At 41.6% G+C, this 12,801-nt stretch overlaps 1 protein-coding gene across 1 annotated transcript; it reads left to right on the plus strand.

The window, feature by feature from the left end:
- MEPE (matrix extracellular phosphoglycoprotein) lies at positions 1–12,174 on the plus strand. The gene is made up of 4 exons (XM_010983107.3): positions 1–54; positions 4,922–4,975; positions 5,933–6,025; positions 10,711–12,174. The coding sequence occupies exons 1-4, from the start codon at positions 1–3 to the stop codon at positions 12,172–12,174; spliced, it is 1,665 nt and encodes a 554-aa protein (XP_010981409.3).
- The last annotated feature ends 627 nt before the right edge of the window (positions 12,175–12,801 follow it).

The following is a 12,801-nucleotide window of genomic DNA, read 5'->3' on the forward strand; positions in this document are numbered from 1 at the left end:
ATGCGAATTGTCTGTTTGGGACTGCTCCTTTTCAGTCTGACCCGGGCAGCACCAGTAAGCATTTACAAATTCAGTTATGCATCATATAATCTTTGGCTATCTTTATCTATTTTTCTTTTAAGCAATATCTTTTTAAATTCATAGCACTTACCTAGTTCAGTTTCAATAAAGTACAAAACTAAGGGGGAGCATCCAACACTTGAGATGAAATGTCTGTCACCAAGGAGGCCCTCAACAAACATGTGACAAGGAGTACAAGATGTCCGCACGTTGACCTCGAAAGAAACAGTAGAAAGACTATTTCTGAGAAAACAACAGTGTTTCAGTCAGTTAATGCTAATGAGTAAATGCTAAGATACCCAAATTACAACATGTCAAAAGAACCTTTCAATAGTTTACTTAAAACTGAAAGTACTGGACTTGAATTTTCTATAGCTAAGCAACTAGATTTTATAGCCACATGAGAACATAAAGGGACACGAACTTCTCTGTAATTCTTGCAACACTCCCAGCACTGTGCGATCCCGCTAGTGATCTTCTCTTCATCCACGAAGCTAAGGATGAGAAGATGTCCCCCTAAGCTTAGCTCAAATCAAGCTCCAATTTCCGTTTGTGTCTTTTCTTCCCTCTGACTCACCCAGATGAGTACTCAGGATGTGACTAACTTATCTTGTGAAAGTGCTGAATGTTACAGATATTTTCTGCAAAGGAGACACAGTGCTAATTAGATAATGTCTGGAAAACATCCTAACTTCTCAGAGTAACCTTTCCAGCTGGAGAGCCGTGGGCACACGTGGTGATGCTGTTGTCAGAATAACTTACAGACAGGTCTTAAGTGAGTGGGTAACCAGCTGGGGAGCCTGCTGACAAGCATGAACCAGGCCAACCAGTGAGGACAGCTGGAGTTAGGAAAGTGTGTCCCCTCTCAGCACGGCTTAAAACAGACATCTACCGCTGCACAGATCCCAAAGCACAGAGCTGGCCTGGCTCACTCAGGGCCACAGAGGCATGTGCTTAGGCAGGATGAGGATGGAGTGGTCCTGCTGACCTAGCTCAATCCCACCATCTGAGGATGAGTCTATTTTGAGCCACATGTCCCAAAGAATAGCTGGAGTGGCATTCTCCGACCATTTCCAGTAAACGTGCTATGTCAACATCAATCCGGTGACCACTGGTCAAGAGAGGGTGCCAGCCTTCTTCCCCCGAGGGAAACAATACAGTCTCCATTTCAGGGCCACGTTCACGGGCGGGAGAACCGCCAAGTGGTTGGGAGCAGGGGGCGGCGCGCAGATTTCAGATGAAGAAGATTTGGCAAGGACACAGAGACGAATTTGGAATTATGAATGGCTAAATATGTTTTCTTCCAGATATAGATTCTATTTGAGCAATTATCTGTATTATTTAATAGTAGATTGGTGGTATCAGAAATGATCGATATACTGAGTCACTTACCTATGTTCTGGAATTATAATCCAAATTCAAACGGTAGGAGAGGAAGAAGTTTTCCTCAACCCTCTTTGGGTCCCTAGCTGGGTTTGAAAATTAACTAACAAAGACATTAATAGGAGAAGAGCATACAAATTTTATTACAAATTTTACCTACTTCTCAACTGCCTTCAGCTCAAAATAATTTTTATGTCAAAAAGGTCTATTTGAAGGTGACATCGTGGTTTCCTTCAAAAACAAAATTTTAAGTGGAAGAAAATAAAAGATGATCGTTGGGCCATGAAATTCAATTAATATTCATCAATATGCAATTAGACTATAAAGACTTTGTTGTAAGTTACTTTGTTGTAAGTTCATGATTTATTATCGTGAACTACAGTAAAGTACTCTGTACCATCAGGTATGTTCTTAATACACTTTGTGTGTGTGTTCTGTAAGAAGACACTGAATACCTCAAACTGGCATTTCTTTTTTTTTTTTTTTTTTGCTTAGTATCTACCCATCTCAATTTTACGTTTTCTCTTTCCTGTAGCCCCATTTCCAGAACTATTTTAACTGTTTTGATATTTTTGAGGAATGATGCAATGATCTAAATTTATATGCGCAAGATCATGTAAGAACTAACATAAGCAGAGAGACAGTAAAGGAGAGAATTATAAAATGCGCCCTTAGGGAAAAAATGTTGTAAAATTGGAAAAAAGCAAAGTCATATTCTTGGTTTTGATGTTAGGAAAAATTCTGGATTTTTTTTATAGTGGAAGTAATGGAAAGCTTAATGGTTTATAGTTCATTTCATATCTCACATTCTATAAAACACAATCTTTCAAAACATCTTTTGTCAAAGAGACCTGTTACAAAGCAAAAGCAAAGAAATAAATGAAAAGCTGTAAGTGAAGACTTGAAATGTATCACACAAAACTATGTTTAAATATTTGTATATTTATAAAATTTACCGCTGATTAAAATTTCTGGAACCAGTGTTTCATTCTTAAACAAAACAAACAAAAACAGGTTTACTATCATCAAATAGATTTAATCAGTGGATTTAAATAGTGCTTGGCATTGAACCTAATGATTACACCTTTGTTATACTTATGTGTTTAGCACATTTGCACTGGAATGTTTATTAAACACAGTAAATAATTTGCAACAAAAAATATGCCTTGAAGGTACTTAATGTAAACTTCAGGAGCATTTCCTCTCATTATTAAATTTTTTTTCATATAGCAGGGCATTTAAAAATGTATTCTTTTAATCTGGGACTTTGAGGCAGAGGATTTAGGTTAAAATATCTCCTTTACTTCTATTAAAGCTACTGCCAGCCGTATAAGTATAGGTAACTTTTTTTCTGAATACAAAAAAAATTTTTTTCTTTTCTTTTTTCAGTTTTATTAGGTAGAATTGTTACAATTTGACTGCACATATACAATATATTGCTTGTAAATATATATGCACAATATACTGCACATATTTTTTAAGTTTACATCTATGTGCTGTTCATTGTTTCTAAGAACATTGAGAACTTTAGCTTTTTAAACTTACATAGTTATCAAAGGAATAAAGCCAACCACAAAATAAGAATTCAGAAAGATACTTAAGTGTAGGTAGTTTTGCTTCTTCCACTGCCCATCTCACAGGGGTTATTGCGGGAATCACATGAGACTATGTATACGAAAGCAGTTTACAAACTGTAATGTGCTTTATAAATATAAGGTGTTCTTGACAAGCTATTTTTGTTTCTAGAATTGAATGGAATGTTAGGCAAATCTGCCTGGAAGCCCAGCCAAAAGGGTGCTTTTATTAAAGTTTTGAGTTTATTTCTAAGACGATTTTTTTTATCAGTCAGGAAAACAAGGGGGGAGGGTATAGCTCAGTGGTAGAGTGCATTCTTAGTATGCACGAGGTCCTGGGTTCAATCCCCAGTACCTCTGGTTAAAAAAAATAAAACAAAAAACAAACAAAAAACCCAAAATCCATGATAGGAAGTTTAGCAGAGGGATTTGACTTGGAGAATAGTTGTAAAGCACAGGACAAACAGAAAGAACAAATCAGGGGTGGTGAAGCAACCCAGATATTTAAACTGCTCCCACCCCTTGGGTGATGGGAACAAAGAAGGAGGTGATGTTCTCAGTACCCTGGGTGGGGGGAGGGGCCCCGCAGGAGGTGGGACCACAGAGGAGATGCATCTGGTTCTAGAGATGCAGCCCCCAATCGAGAGAGCAGGGAAGGACAAACCTGGGCTTCTCTCTCCTTCCACGCTCCAGTCTCAGGCCACGCCTCCCACGCCAAACCCAGACTGAAGCCAGATAGCCAGGGAGCTTGGGGAACGTGTTTTGTAGGGGTCATCCAGCCCAGGGAGCCCAGTATCTGAAAGCAAGCAGGCTAATTACCAACACCTTATTGCAAGGAAATGCAGAACTTAAAGGTTTCCTCAAGCTGAATACCTCCCCTCCAGGTTGACAGAGCCCTTTTATTTCATCTTTCCCTTGAGGAAGTCTCTTTCCCGTCTTACCAGTTCCGCCAGGCTGCCTGATCTGCTTGAGCACAGGCATTCAGACTCAGCCAGTGCCGCCCATTGGTTCCTCTTGTCAAATTTGAGATAACCTAGGAGTTTCAAAAATAAATAAGGAAATAAAAATACTGAGAAGAAAGGGCTGTCATGTCTACTCCTGCCGTGGCAGTCTTGCCCCAGGGTCTGCAGGTCCTCTTCTGTGCATGCTCTCCTGTGATACCTCAGTTTTATCCCCGAAGCCTGGGACAAAGCTGTGCCTATTCACTTTTAGTTTCTGGTCTTTCTCCACCTCAATGGCTGACTCTCATCGCCAGCCACTTACCCTCAAGATACTCTGACACTTTCTTGTCTAATCAAGAGAAAGAGTTTGTCCCAATCTGCAAGCCACCCCATTTTCCCTTTCCCTGAAAGACACACTGCCCAGGTGACTAGCAGCAATAAAGTCCCATCCTTAGGTGTGTTCTTTCCCTTAGGTTCAGGGCTACGCTGTTACTCTTGCTGGACTACCAGCAGCATCATACCTTTACTCATATAGTAGTTACTGGGTTTCCACAATCAATGCACATACAATCCCCATCACCAAACTCTGATTTTGGTTCACTGATACTAACAACACCCAGTGTACCAGGGAAAACTTCGTCTTCAACAGATACCAGTGACATCCAAGCGTTTGCACATGGCGCGCCACCCCTCCCAACCCCTGCACCTGAATGTGGTTCTGTAGTGGAGACGGCATTGTCTCCCTCTGTGGGTGTGTTTAGGGGGGTAGGGAGACGCAGGCATCCTCCTTCCATACTGAAACAAACATGGGGAGTGTGTCCATCTTCGTTTGGTCAGAATGATGTTCCACATGGAATAATACAGCCCAGTGAGAAAAAAATAAATAAATGAAACATTTATTGTTTGAAGAAATGAATGAAAGAAGAAATGTCGGGTAAAGTTTTATTTCTTGTTTCCTTTCAGACATTTCAACCACAGGGGGAGAAAACTAAGCAAGACTGTGTGGAAGAACAGAGGGTAAACAGAATTATTCTTCTCAAATAAACCCCTTTCCACTCTGTAAAGAGAAAAGTCAATACGAGGAAAATTTTAACTGTCAAAATATTCTTGTGTCCCTGGGGTGGAAATGGAAAAATCACACCACACAATTTTGGCACCTGAATTCCCCCAAGGTGATAGAAAAGAGAAAACACTTCCAAATGGAAACCTGTTTCTCTTCGCTACGATTTCTTCCTTTAGAGGGATGAGTGAAACTTCTGGGAGATTGTTCTTGGCCAACAATATTCTCCCACATGTGCACGTGAGAACAAAGCGGTAAATGAGGGAGAAAACGAAAGGGAAGTGGGTCAACGCGTCTCGATGGGGAATTCTGTGTACATGGAGTTAGCTTTCTGTATGCAACCAGAGTTCAACATGTACCCTCGGCTTTTCATGTCACCAAATTGCAGCTTACTTCTGCCTACCACGGTTTCTTCTGGCAGTCTCAGAAAATTCTGCTCCAAAAAGTAACAATCTTCTGTTCTCTATCTCAGCTGAAAATTACAAAGGAGAAAACTGCAAGCTTAAGAGCCTGAATGTTCATGCTGTGAGTTTTGCCTGTTTGACATTCAGCATGAATACTGTAAACTCTGCCTTTCTCCTAATGCCCTGTCTCCTCCCACTTGAAAATACTTCTGAGTGCTCTATTTCTGTTGAAATTTGGTTTAAAAAATTGATACACCCTGGGGGAGAGAGCGATTGACAACCATCCTCAAGGAAAACTGATTTAGGGATCGGCAGAAAAGAAAGGAACCGGCCGCTCTCTTCAGGAGCTGGCTGACACACGCCCTCCTGTGGTTACTGGAAGTACTACCACTTGTCAGATGCAGAAGCAGACTTAACCCAAGTGAAAAATACCTTGTTGTTTTGAAAAGAGAACCAGAAAGCGTCCTAGTAAGATATAAACCCATCTTAATATAATGTTGTATTTTGTAGATAACGTACAAAGGCCACCATGAGAAACATGGGTATTATATGTTTAAGTATGTTTACACATCACCTGGGAGGAAAAATCAAACTGACATGAAGGTAAGCTGAATCCTGGTGATTCTTAACATGAGCCAAACTCTGGACTAACACTGGGAGAAACTGAAGGGGAGACAAAGCTTACTTTCGCCTGCTCTGGGGTTTCTGTCTGTGGCTGGTGCCTTTGTTCTTCCCCGACGGTTCCAGGCTCCCCAGAGTCCCTGAGTCTTGCTGACACAGATGGGCCACCACATGCCCTGGCCCCAATCCTGCCCGCTTCGGGACCTCCCATGGCAGGTGTGGTACTGGCGGGTCCCAGACACCCGTGAGTTTTTCATGTTATCGCTTCTGAGTAAAGTTTGATCTTTTATAAGGAGGTGTTCTGGACATAATTTACCATATACTCTAATGAGGGGCTGGGGGATTAGAAGGAAGTCTTTTTGGCCTAAAACGTGACATGTTAGTGTCCCTTAAATTCACTCCTCAGCTGACTCCATCTGTGTCAGGATCCTTGGGGGAGAAAGAACTGGGACTTTGTCACTGGAAAAAAACAATAGTTCTTTTCACTCGGTCCCTTCTTGCAGATTCACTGGCCAAAGAGCTAGAAACAGTTTAAAATGCCATCAGCAAAAAGACCATTTACTTTCTCCAAATCTGGCTTCATTTCCCAGGGAAGTAGTAGTTTCCCTTCAGAAGGTTATTTTGTTCTGCTCAGAATTCTTCAGCTGTATCTCTGTGATTTAGCATCTCCAAGACTAATTGCCTTTTAAACTTCTTTAAATATCTGCTGAGCTCTTCCTATGGTACAAGATATTATGTGTGATAAAATGATTGTGAAAACTTAACTCTTTCCCTCCAGGATTTTAGAGTTAGAAAAGAAACAAAAGGCACTTACAAAAATTACTATAATCCGAGACAGCATGTGCAAAGTGCCCTGTGAGTTGTACCCAAAGAATCATGCTTTAGGGCTTGGGGTAGAAAAGACTAGTTCCTAGTCTGGTGTTCAGGGAAAGCTACAGAATGGGAGTAACTGAGCTGGGCCTTGAAGGATGAGTAGGATTTGAGCAAACAATTGTGTGAGAGAGGCCATGAAAAGAATAATACGAACCAAGGCACAGAGACAGGACAGCAGACCAGCCAAGAGATACGCTGACGCTAAAACCGTCATAGAGTCAACAGTGCGATCAGAAGTCATGCGGCAGAAGCAAATGCAGAAATGACTGACCATCACATGCCACAACTTGAAAGCTGTTTCATGCTTTTATTTCTAAAAGAACTCTATTCTGTCTTTAAAGAAATGCACACAGATTACTAGCATACAGGCTACTGTTTTAAAGGCAGTAAAAGCACCAAATATAAAACAAAATGTCCTGCTTCAGAAAAGGAAGGGGAAAAAATTAAGAAGAGATTATTATAGTGCACCTGTTTAACTCAAAAGTGCACATTAGCCGTGAGCAAATGAACTTGGCTGCAAAGGAAAACACAAATGCCCATGAAAACTTTCCAAGATTTAACGTTTCAAAGTAAGTCAAATATTTTAAATCCTTTTTATTCAGAAATGACTTATTATGGAGTTCTTTTCTATTTTATTTTTCCTCATGAGAAAAGTCTTACCTATTTTCAGAATATACCTGCCAATATAAAAGGTTAGTGAATAATGGTAAATCTTCCCAAATAAGTCATTTCAAATTACATCCTAAAAACACTACACGTTGGAACTTCTGTGTGCTGTGTGTTAGCCAGCTTCATAAGAATAGAGGACACTTCTGTAAACCATTTTTATCTTGAGAGTCAAGTGTAAGCTGACTCAGCAGTTCCCAGGTGCTTCCATCAGTGAAGCAAGTATATTAAAAGTGAGGAATCCGCCAAGTAGACAGTCCTCCCATTGGGGTGGGTCTGAGGTCTAGCGACCTCCTAAGACAGCTCTGCACGTGTCAGCCTGGGGAAGAGAAACCTCCAGTGGGTCCCCGGTGAGTAGGGAGGAAAACTGAACTTTCCTAGAAGGGTGGCCTATGAAAGAAGAAATAACCTTAAGAATTGTTGCTTCGGGAAAAAGGGGGTACTAGTTACTAGTTGAAGGTTTTAAAAAGCTTTTTAAAAATTAGAATAACCATAAATGAAAAGATCTGACCTGAAAATTAACAAGCAATTAGCACTTAATATGTTCAAGGACAGGCCAGTTGACCACAGGTCGTAGAAACTGGGAAGGATGCAGGCGGGGAGGCTGGACACCCAGCTCTGTCTCTCACTGATATACCCAGTTCTCAGGTTCCATATCCTCTCAATATCAATGTGGCTAATATTAAAGTTATCTTTTTCTCTTGTCTTCATTTTTGCATGTCAACATTCTAGTTATTAACCCTTCTTTTATTTGGACACCAGTAGGAGGTTTTTCTTTGTAACGTTTTTCTTTGGCGTAATCTTAATCTAAGTGATTACAGCTCATTCCTGGACCTGCAGCATCCTCCAAACTGTTCTTTCTCACCACAATTTCTCCTAAACCTCTGATTTTTATTTTGTTACTCTCTTGCTTATGCACCTTCACTAGCCCTTCATCCCCTGCAAAATAAAATCAAATTCTTATCTCTGGAATCCCAGGTTCTACGAATCCCTGACACTGTGTAAATCTGTGCAAACCCTGATTAAATATGAGGTCTCTGCCCCACCACCTCACCCTTACCCTCCACACCCCTGCAGAACTGTTAACCTCTGCCATTCAAGAAGTCATCAGGGATTCCTTAGACCATGTAGCACCCAGCCCAGCTTCTCACATGTGCTGATCCCTCGATAAATATCTTATTTTGATTTTAGTTCAAAGGCTTCTGTAGTGGTGGTGTAAATTTTAGCTCACCCAACAAGTCTGAGGTGGAGAGAAACTATGATTCTGTTTATAATTGTTCTGTTGCTCAAGAGCTCCTCCCCATGGGTCAATGGAAGGGGGAGGGAGCATGCAGAAATTAATTTAAATTCAACCTGTGTAAACTTGAGGTTATCTAATCATTGAAGTAGTTCTTTAAGTTAATCCTTCAGTCTCTCTGGGATAAAAATGCTTGGATCCTCACTCTCCTCCCTTCTCCCTCTAAGCTGGCATGCACACCTAAGAGGGAGTAGGGTATGGCTTACACCATCCCCTACAGATCACATACCACGTGTACAAACATGGCTTACGCCATAGCGCACAGGAAGACATGGAATCCTCAGACACGCATAGGGCAATGTTGCTTGACCACTTGTGTGCTGCTGGCCCGCTGGTACCCTAAGATGAAGTTGCTGGCTACCACAGCTTAGGACCAAACAGTACAGTCTTGGTTGGGACCTAGTGATGATTCAGCCTCTCTTGGCTCTCATGCCAAATTAGACGCCTCTTTGAGTATGACTCACATTTGTCCCAAGTGTACACACTTCATCTACATCTCCTTTTAGAGCCACCTCACTCCCTCCACAGTGACACTCCCTGGAAAGCTCCCAACCACTCTCAGATGCTTCCACATCCAGCCTGTGCAGAGGAACAGTGAGCAGCACGGGAAAAATCAGTCTCAGCCCCTCTTTCTTCTCAACCACATTGTTCAAGCGTCTTGCACCTGGGCTGCACCTCAGGTTGGCAAGGCGCAGCCTGTGACATCACCTGTACAGACCTTCCCCCCAAAAGATGGACAAATTGAGATACAAACGTAGACACTTACTCTTCTTCTCCATGTTCCCTTTCTCTTCCCATTATTCTCTCAGGGACTTTTCTTGTCTGGACCTCCCTTACTTACACTTATGATCACAAAGAGAAGTTCTCAGAGTGTGGTCTACAGACCAGCAGACTCAACCTCATTTGGGAACTTGTCACGAATGCAAATTCTGGACCACGCTCCCAGCCTATGCATCAGACACTCTGGCCGTTGGATCCAACAATCTTTGTTTTAGTAAGCCTTCCAAATAGTTCTGATGATGCTACATTTTGAGGTCCTATTGATCTAGACAGTCAAATTTGGTTTATTACATGATAAAAGAGGAAGAAGATGAAATGAATGAGTTCTTTTTCAGACAGTAGCTTGGGTCACCAACAGTTGTTGCAGAATCCTTTGTTTGAATGACAGAAGCTGAATATCACCTAGACTCTTCTATTTGGATAGTTTCTATTTAAAAAGAAGAAAGAGAGAGAGAGAGAGAAAGGAAGGAAGGGAGGGAGGGAGAAGAAATGAAAAGATTTATACCTTTGAAGACCAGGGCAAAGCAAAGAGAGAGCATAGGGGGAGGGAGAGAGAATGAGAGAGAGAATAATTATGTTTGAAAGATGAATTCCATTTCACCTGCAATGACTCCCCAGTTACAACATAAGGACCACACTCGTCCTCCTTAAATTCAGGTCGTCCTTCAAAATCTGCATTTCCAAATTTATTTCTTATTCTCTTCTTTAGGATTTTTCTATTCCAACCTCACAGCTTTATTCATGTTATCTTTCAAACGTTTCTTGTTTCCAAACATTTGAATATGCCACTTATTCTTAAGATGTTCTCACCACTCCCCTTTCATGCACTGGAATCTTACCCATCTTTCCAGCCTTGCTCGTTCTTCTTTTTCCATGAAACCTGCTTTGGCCATTCCAGAATTATCTCTACCAACAAACCTCTATTGAGTTAATGGTCTCTTTTTATTAAGTATCTTGTGGTTTTATTTAAAGTACTATTATTGCCTAAGAATTATTAGACTTAAAAAATTTAACATAAAAGAGTCACTTTATGTTGAAAATTACCCTTTAGCAGGAAGGAAAGAACAAAGACAATACTGCTCTTCACCGTTCCGGCAAGAGACACCAAGAGCCTGCCCCTAGAGAAAACACTGTCCAGGAAAACGAGAAAGCCTTGTCCCTTCTTGGAGCCAATGAAATTAACAAAAGCACTAAACCCCCAAATCTTTTTGAAAACAGACCGACCACGAATGAAGACTACAGTATTAGTAACAAAGAAAACGCCCACAGTGACCTAAAGATGTCCACTTACCCTGAACTGACTGGGAATCACAGGGCTGAGGGGGGACACAGTGCTGTCAGCAAACTTCATGACCAAGAGGAATACGGCCCAGCGCTCATCCGAAATAGCATGCAACACGCAGTGGAGCCGGGGGCTGTGACTGAACTCTTGGAAGAAAACAAGAACAAACCCAAGAATGTTCTAAGCAAGATTCCAACAGCTGTAAACTATGCTAAGGCCCCCTCAAAAATTAAGAAGAACCATCAAAGTGATTCCCGAGCCCAGAACACTCTAGTGAAAAGCAGAAGTGCCCACCATGTCCAGCACCACATGGACTATCTAAAACAGCCCCCCAAAGTCAAAAAAGTACCCAGTGACTTTGAAGGCAGTGGTTACCCAGATCTTCAAGGAAGGGGGGACAATGATATCGCTCCTTTCAGTGGAGATGGTCCACCTTTTAAGGACATTTCTGGTAAAGGAGAAGCTATTGGTCCTGACCGGGAAGATGCAGAGAGTCAAACAGAGTTTTCCAGCCCAAGTGAAGTCGAGACCATCACCCCCGATGCAAGAGGACCAGGTTACAATGAGATCCCGGAGAAGGAAGGAAATGGCAGGAATACGATTGGAACCAGGGATGAAACAGCCAAAGAGGCAAATGCCGGTGATGTAAGCCTAGTGGAGGGCAGCAACGACATCATAGGTAGCACCGATTTTAAGAAACTCCCTGGAAAAGAAGGAAACAGAGTGGATGGCGGCAGCCAAAGTGTTCATCAAGGGAAAATAGAGTTTCATTACCCTCACACACCCTCAAAAGACAAAAGAAAAGATGGCAGTAGCAATGGGGCTGAAAGTACGAATTATAATGAAATTCCCAAAAATGGCAAAGGTAGTAGCAGAAAAGGCACAGACCATTTCAATAGGAAGCAAGTGACTTCAAATGAAGAACAAACATTTCCAAGTAAGGGCAAAGGTCAGGGCCGGCTCATTCCTTCTCCTGGTTTTGACAATGACTTTAAAAATGAAATAGGTTCCCATAATGGCCGCAATAATGAGGGGACCATAACACACAGCAGGAAAAATCACTATGTACCCCACAGAGAAAGTAATTCTACGTGGAATAAGGGTATGCCCCAAAGGAAAGGGTCCTGGGGTTACAGAAGACCCCATTACAGTAGGAGGGCTCGGCCCCCTAAAAGGCACGACAGTAGTGAATCATCTGACAGTGGCAGTTCGAGTGAGAGCGATGGTGACTAGGAATTCCCAGCAGGACAAAGGGGCGAACACTAGTGGTCTGGGACTTGATGCTCTAGAGGAGAGCCACGTGGTAACGGACCGGCTGAAGGACCCAGCCGGCACTGAACACACCAGGGAACCCGGCCTCCTGAGGAGGGCTGTTGCAATTTTCATGGTCGTAGAATGAAATCCTGTTCAAAGTTTTGATGCTTTATGAAATCCTAGTCAAGGTTATGACTAAACAACAATGTCCTACCGTATAGCACAGGGAATTATATTCAATACCTTGTAATGGCCTATAGTGGAAAAGAAGATGAAAAGGAATATATACATGTATAACAGAATCGCTATGCTGTACACCAGAAACTAACACAATGTTGTAAATCTATACTATACTTCAGTTAAAAAATTATGATACTTTATTAAGGAATAAAATTCATTAAGGATTTCTGGAATAGGTAACATTTAAACAGGTATCATTTAAAAATAGGTTGTGAGTGTCATAAAATTCTCCCTCTGTTGTTTGCTCTGTAGACATGAAATACAGTATCTCTTGTATGATAATCTGTAATAAAATGATTGATAAGAAAGTCTGTCATCTGCGGTGCTTCATTTCAGGGGCAACAGATGAGGTCTGCCTCTGGCAAA

The sequence above is a fragment of the Camelus dromedarius genome, chromosome 1 (assembly GCF_036321535.1).
Source record: "Camelus dromedarius isolate mCamDro1 chromosome 1, mCamDro1.pat, whole genome shotgun sequence".
Taxonomy (NCBI): domain Eukaryota; kingdom Metazoa; phylum Chordata; class Mammalia; order Artiodactyla; family Camelidae; genus Camelus; species Camelus dromedarius.

Excerpts from the sequence above, each read along its gene's own strand:
- MEPE (XM_010983107.3), top strand. The coding sequence starts at position 1 with ATGCGAATTGTCTGTTTGGGACTGCTCCTTTTCAGTCTGACCCGGGCA. Across the intron at positions 55-4,921 it reads GTCTGACCCGGGCAGCACCA|ACATTTCAACCACAGGGGGA; the intron begins GTAAGCATTTAC and ends GTTTCCTTTCAG. Across the intron at positions 6,026-10,710 it reads AAAATCAAACTGACATGAAG|CAGGAAGGAAAGAACAAAGA; the intron begins GTAAGCTGAATC and ends ATTACCCTTTAG.